The 7,325-nt window shown below is 38.6% G+C and overlaps 1 protein-coding gene across 1 annotated transcript in view; it reads left to right on the top strand.

Moving 5' to 3' along the window:
• Nucleotides 1-653: 653 nt before the first annotated feature.
• The window catches only part of LOC101587015 (olfactory receptor 1013), a 10,704-nt gene continuing 4,032 nt past the window's right edge, over nucleotides 654-7,325 (top strand). Inside the window, exons 1-2 of the mRNA XM_004645825.1 lie at nucleotides 654-777; nucleotides 6,305-6,331. Coding sequence (XP_004645882.1) covers nucleotides 654-777; nucleotides 6,305-6,331 — 151 coding nt within the window. The remainder of the gene's footprint in view (nucleotides 778-6,304; nucleotides 6,332-7,325) is intronic.

Genomic DNA, 7,325 nt, shown 5'->3' with positions numbered 1-7,325 from the left:
AAACTCTCCGCACACTCACTGGACCTGGGCTAGGACTGGGTCTGGGGGCTCCCGGAACACGGCAGAAAATCCTACTAGGCGGGCGGGGTGGGGGAGGCACTGGGGAGTGGTGGGGGCGGCCCGAGGGGCTGGGAGAGGGTCCGGCCCACGCTGCGCCTGGGCTGGGACTCGGGCTCCTTTTCAAGTGTACCCTAGACTGACATTACAAGTTTTATTTTTTCCTCAAGAGAGGATAAGATGTTTTCATGGACAATGAAAATCATAAGCATTCAATGTTTTTACCTCCCTACTTCTAAATGTAATATTACTTCCTGTCATGGTTTGGGGCTTTCAAGGGGGACAATACAATACAGACACATTTTTTATTTTTTAAAGAATTCAAAATAGTGACAGAAAAAAAACAGCACTAGAAATGATACAAATTTCACTAACTAAAGTAATAGGAATTCAACAATAGTTGCTGTGTTGCATGATGCTATATTCAAATTAGTTGTTCAGGTTACTATTTTGTTTCATTTTTTTCTTTAATACAGGACACATTTTATAAGATTATTTTATGATGAATCACCCAAAGAATCATAAAGAGTGCAGGACATCTGTCCACACCGAAAGACCAGAGATGCCAGCTGAAGGCCTGGATCTTAATATGCCGCATGAGTCCAGCAGAAGACCCAGAGCCCATAGCAATGCCTCTCTCAAGTCCAGTTGGAGGCTTAGAGCCTGACAATGTCCCACACAGAGACACACTTCATGGATCTGAACTGGAAAGGCCCAAAGGTCAGTGGTGGAAGCTGGAAAGTCTGTGCTGGTAGAATGAAGCTTGCAGGCTGAGGGGTCTGCACTGGAGCCAGGAAGTGGTGCTCAAGGTAGGAATTAGAGCTCTCCTGAGAAGTACCACAGCCATCCTCAGCAACAGTGAGGTCCTGAGCTCTTCTAGCAATGAGAACACTTCTCAGTAAGAAGTGGTCCCAGTTGCTAATTCTTTCAAGTATTACACGTGCGATTTGATTTTTGTTCATGAACTCTTTGCCTACCCCTATGTTTTCAAGAGTTCCTCCTACTTTCTTTTCCACAACATTTAGTGTTTCTGTTTTTATGTTTAGATCTTAAATCCTCTTTGACTTTGGCTTAGTGCATGGTGATAGAGCTGGGTCAAGTTTTAGTTTTTGGCATGTAGAGAGCCAGCTTTTCCAGCACCATTTGTTAAAGAGGCTATCTTTCTTCCAGTGTGTTTTGCCTCTTTGTCAAAGATCAGGTGGCTGAGTGTGTTCCTAGAGGCCTCTGCAGCTTCTAATGTATCCCATTGATTCTCAGGTAATTTTGTTGCCAATACGATGCTGATTTTATCATAGTAGTTTTGTACTATAATTTCAAGTTAGAAATTGTAATGCTTCCTGCCTTGTCTTTGTTGGCCAGGATTGCCTTTGCTATTCTAGGTCTTTTATGGTTCCAAATAAATTTTAGGAACAATTTCTTTAGGTCTGGTGGGTATGTTGGTGGTATTTGATAGAGATACCATTAAATCTGTAAAACAATTTGGGGAGTATGGCCATCTTCACAATGTTGGTTCTTCCTATCCAGGAGCAGGGAATATCTTTACATTTTCTGAAATGCTCTATGATCTCTTTTTTATGAGTACTGTAATTTTCCATGTAAAGATATTTAACTTCTTTAGTTAGATGAATTCCAAGGTATTCCATTTTCCATGTTGTTATTGTAAAAGATATTGTTTCTCTAATTTCTTTCTCAGTGTGTTTGTTATGTGTTTAGAGGAATGCTATTGACTTTTGGGTATTGACTTTGTATGCTGCTATGCTATTGAATTTCTATATCAATTTTAGTAGCTTCTTAGTGGAGCTTTTTGGGTCTTCCAAGTAAAGTATCATGTCATCTGCAAATAAAGATAATTAACTTCTTCTTTACCTATTTTTATTCCTTTTATTTCTCCCTCTTGTCTAACAGCTCTAGCCAATGATTCCAGAACTATATTGAATAGGAGTGGTGATAGAGGACATCCTTGTCTTGTGCCAGATCTAAGAGTAAAAGATTTCAATTTTTTCCCCATTTAGAATTATATTAGCCATTGGTTTGTCATAGATGTATTTTCTTAAATTGAAATAGAGGACTTTTATTGCAATTTTCTGTAGGATTTTGAACATGAATGAGTGTTGGACTTTGTCAAAAGCCTTTTCTGCATCAATTGAAATGATCATGTGGTTTTTAGATTTCGCTGTATTGATACATTGTATTACATTTATGGATTTTTGAATATTGAACCATCCTTGCATCCCTGGTATGAATCCTACCTGGTCATGGTGTATGATCTTCTTGATGATTTACTGTATTTTATTTGCTAGGATTTTATTGAGGATTTTGGCATCTATGTTCATGAGGGAGACTGTCCTGTAGTTTTCGTTCTTAGTTGTGTCTTTCTCTGGTTTTGCTATCAGTATAATACTTGCCTCCAGGAATGATTTTGGGAGAACTGTTTGCTTTTCAGTTTCATCGAAGAGTTTGAGGAGTATAGGCATTATATCTTCTGTAAATTTCTTGTAGAATTCAGCTGTGAATCCATCAGATGTGGACTTTTTTTTTGTCAGCAGGCTTTTTAATACGTTTTGTATTTCATTTGCTGTTATTGGGTTATTGAGAGTTGTTATATCTTTTTGATTCAGTTTTAGTAATTTGTACTTTTTGTAGGAATCTGTCCATTTCATCTGTGTCTTCTATTCTGTGAGAGTAAAGGTTTTCAAAGTAGCTATTGGTAGTCTTCTGAATTTTCACTGGTTCTGGGATGATTATACTCTTTTCATTCCTTATTGCTTATATTTAAATTTTTTCTTTCCTCTTTTTGATGAGGTTAGCTAGGGGTTTAACAATTTTATTTAATCTTTCAAAGAATCAGCTTTTTGATTCATTAATTCATTGAACTGTTTTCTTTGTCTCAGTTGAATTAATTTCTGCTCTAATCTTTATGATTTCTTTCCATCTTTGGGCTCTGGGTTTGGTTTTCTCTTCCTTTTCTAGATGTTGGACGTGCAGCATTAGGGTGTTTATGTGTTTTCCTAATGTGTGAGTTCACATCTATAAATTTCCCTCTGAGAATTCCTTTCATTGTGTCCTATAAATTCCAATAAGTTGTAGTTGAATTTTCATTGAATTTTAGATATGGTTGAATTTCTTGTTTAATTTCATTTGTGACCCATTGGTTGATGAGTAGGGTGTTTAATTTCCATGTATTTAGGGTTTTTTCTGCTTTCCTTTGTCGTTTATTTCCAGTTTCATTGCACTGTAGTTAGATAACCTGTATGGAACAATTTCTGTTTTTTTGCATATACTTAAGCATGACCTATGGACCAGTAGGTGGCCTATTTTAGAAAATTACCCAGGTGCAGCTGAATAAAATGTGTATTCAGCTGTGATTGGGTGGAACACTCTGTATCTGTCCAGCAAGTCCATTTGTTCCAAGCTCCGGTTCAGTTCTTCTACTTCTTTGCTAATGTTTTGTCTGGTTGATCTATCTTTTGAGGATAAGGGAGTGTTAAGGTCTCCTGTTAAGACTGTGGTATTGGATATTAGATTTTTCATGTCCATTAACATTTGTCTTAAATAGTTGAGTGGTCCTGCATTTGGTGCATAGATATCTATGTTTGTTACCACTTCCTCTTGAATTTTTCCCCTAACCAGTATATAATGGCCTTTTTAAAAATTTTGTTTGATCTTTGTTGGTTTGAAGTTGAGACTGTCTGAGAATAGGATTGCTACCCCTGCTTTTTTTCTGAGGTGCTGGGGCAGGTAGTATTGTTTTCCATCCTTTGACTTTCAGTCTTTATGAGTGAAGTGTGTTTTTTGTATACAGCATATTGTTCGATTTTGTTTCCTAATCTACTGTGCTGGTCTATTTCTCTTAATTGGTGAATTGAGTCCATTTACATTGATGGTTATAATTGAGATGTGTTGACTTATGATTGACATGTTATTTACCTGCTGTCATTTACTCCTTTTTGTCCTCTGTTCAATTGTTTGCTTTATTTAGTGGGTCCCTTCTGTTTTCATTGGTGGAGTTCTGATCGTTTTGGTCTCTCTCTAGAACATCTTTCAGTAGCTTGTGTAGGATTGTCTTTGTCATCATGAAATTCTTTAGTTGTTCTTTGCCAAGGAAGCATTTCACTTCTCCATCAAACTTGAAAAAGAGTTTTGCAGTATGTAGTAGTCTGGGCTGGAATTTGTTTTCATAGAGGACTTGAAGTAACCTGCTCCATGGTCTTCTTGACTTCATGATTTGTGAAGAGATGTTGGTCATAATTCTGATGGGTTTTCCTTTGCATGTGATCTGCTTCTTTTCTCTGTGGTCTTTCAGTATGTTATTCTTATGCCGGATTTCTGGGATCTTGACTATTATATGTCTCCGTGTGTTTTTAATTGGCTTGAAGTTATTTGGCATTCTTTATGCTTTGGTTACCTGAATGTCAGATTGTTTCCTTGTATTTAGGAAGTTTTCTGCTTTTACTTCTACCCATATTCTTTTTATATTATTTGTATTGACTCCATCTTTCTCATTGATGCTTATTAGTGCCACATTGTTCATCTTTGCATCGTCTTGCAAGTGATGCATTATTTTATCCTGCATCCTAGTTATTTTTAAGAGATGTTTTCTTACCTTTTCACTAGCTTCACCAGCATCTTCAAGATCTGAAATTGTCTTGACTTTCACTCAAATGGTTTCGCAGGCTTGTGATTGAGATTTTAAGTTCCTCTATAGTTCTTTGACTCTGATTCATGTGATCTATTTCTTTCCTGTATTGCTCATTGAAGGAATCAGTCATTTTTCTAACCTTTTTTTTAAAATCAATGTCTTCTTTAGAAACAGTTATTAATTCTTTTACTGCAGAGTTTTTTTTTTCAGATTGGGTTTCTCCATATTTTTCTGTATTTAATTCTTTAATTCAATGCTATGAATTCAGATATTTCTTTTTTGGTTTCAGAAATTAATTCTGCTGTTAGTTTCTCTATACCTTTCAGCTGTTTTTTCTTTACTTCTGATGGTATTAGTTCATACATTTCACCTGAGCTAGTGTCCTCTGCAGTTGTTCTGGATGGGCTCGAGGCCTGAGATTGCATTTTGATTCTTGTCTTTGTCATTTTGTATAGCACTGACCTCTGACCTTTGGTGTGGAGCTTTGGTGCAGTTATAACCTTAGCATCTACTGAAATTCAGGTGCAGATCTATTAAGTTTCAGTTTATGCAGTTATCCCTGGCTTGGGTCTAGCTGTTGTGTTGCACTCCTTCCTGCTGCCTCTCTTGGAAGGTGAACCTGTTTTGCCTCTCTGACACAACAGTGAACTTGTGGTGCCCCTCCATTGTGTCCCTTGCTCAGGGGGCACAGGGGAGCATAGAAACTCTCCCACACACTAGCTGAGCCTGGGCTTGGGATCGATCTAGGGATCCCAAGAGCATTGCAGAAGTTCTCACTCACCTGGAGGGCTTAGGGGCGAGGGCTCTGGAGGCCCTCATGTCAGGAGCTGTCCTGTGCTTGATCTGGGGAGATCCATCCAGGGCAGAGGAGCACAGGAGCTCACCCCCACTCTCACCGGGTCTGAGCTTGGGCTGGATGGGAGGAATGGATGGCGGTTCACTTGGACTTTTGTAATAGCCACCTGATATGCTCCCTCTGCCTTTATGCTTCTGTTTTTTGGATAGTATAGAAAGTTTTTTTTTTTTAAATTGCAGTTGACAGCATCACAAATCTGAATAAAACCTAGCAACAACTCCCCACTGCACCTAGCATATACTTCGTATCATTCAGATGGTTGCCTGGTGTCCACGGGGTGTGTGGTCTGTGATCTATCCTGCAGAGCCGCAGTCTGCTCTCTTTATCCCTTCAAGGATCCTCTGCTGTAGGTTTCCTTCAGTCTTCCCATGCTTTCTGCTCCACAGGCTGGAATCCCCATCTTTATTTCCAAATCTGACGCGTTAACCATGGTTCTCCTGAAGCTCTCAGGCCATCCATCGTGGCTGTGCAGTAATGCAGTCTTATGTTACTCTGTTGTTTAGCTTCACATAGTAGTCAGCATCTATGATTACAAATGCACAGACCTACTTGGCTGTCTCCTCACAGCTATAAGCTTTGCACTTTTTTATTTTTAAATCTTATATACTTTTGTTATGTAAAATTTATTTTAAAAAAATTCTTTCACTTTGAACTTACAATTATTACTTCACTTAATAACAAGTTATTCCATTGTATGGGTATGAAAATTGAGTGTTAGTGATGTTAAACACTGCTCTTGATCACAAAACTAGCAAATTATAGATCTAGGATTCATTCCCATGCTATTTCCATTTTAATTCTGTCTCTGAACCATTAGTAAACGCACCTAAGACCTTGCTTTGTCCTGCAGTTGCATTTCTCCTAACATCTGGCTCACTGCCTGTCTCATACGGATGGCCATAGATATTTTTAACAAATCAATATATTGATGGTCAGATACAGAAATAAGATCTGCTGTAATCATGCAAGTTTGGGGTAACTGATACTTATTTTTCTCTCAGAATAATTGCTTATGAAACAAGGTAATGTTTTAAAATGATGAGTTTATTAGTTTTATTAGTTGTCACATGGAGGGGGCAGCAATTGCAGAGGGTTCAGCCCTGGATGAAGGGCTTTGTGGAGGAAAACTGCTCAGTTCATGGTGGCTGAAGGCAGCCCTTAAAGAGGACGCAGTGCCAGAGGGGAGTGCCAGGGGCCATGGGTAGCTCCCACAGCCACACTCTGTGTCCCGCCCAGTGTGTTCCCAGTATGTTATCCCTCCAGTCAAGTTGGTATATCCTGATGGGTTTGGCAGGTCAACATGTTTCAGGACTAAAATTGGAGATCTTTTCATTACTTTTATTTTTACCCTTTTATTTATGGACAGCAGTAAGCTCAGAATACTTACAGGCTATTTTATATGTTAATAGTTTAGTTTATTTTTATATTAAATCAGTTAATTGTTCAGTTTCTTTTTATGTAAGATTAGTCAATAGGACTTATGTACTAAATTCTGCCTAGATTAGTTCAATTGTGTGTATGTGTGAGGATTGATCTCTCCCATCTGCATTCCAGGATGATAACTGAGCATTGTAATTGGCTCCTGGGAGCCAGAACAGTGTGTGAAGTTCTTTTGACTCAGCAGCACATCCCAGAGGGGTATAATCCCATATAACATCCCAGGTGTCATCCCTGGGAAGAGGATTCCTATGAGCAGAAGGCACTTTTACACTAAGGTACTGCGGCAGAATCTGGACTTCAGTGGGAATTCAGTGGAGGTGCCTGCGTGTGTTC

This window comes from Octodon degus, unplaced genomic scaffold (assembly GCF_000260255.1).
Source record: "Octodon degus isolate 3935 unplaced genomic scaffold, OctDeg1.0 scaffold00239, whole genome shotgun sequence".
NCBI classification, from domain to species: Eukaryota; Metazoa; Chordata; class Mammalia; order Rodentia; family Octodontidae; genus Octodon; species Octodon degus.
The sequence above is the reverse complement of the archived record's forward strand: the minus strand, read 5'-3'. Positions and strand labels throughout refer to the sequence as shown.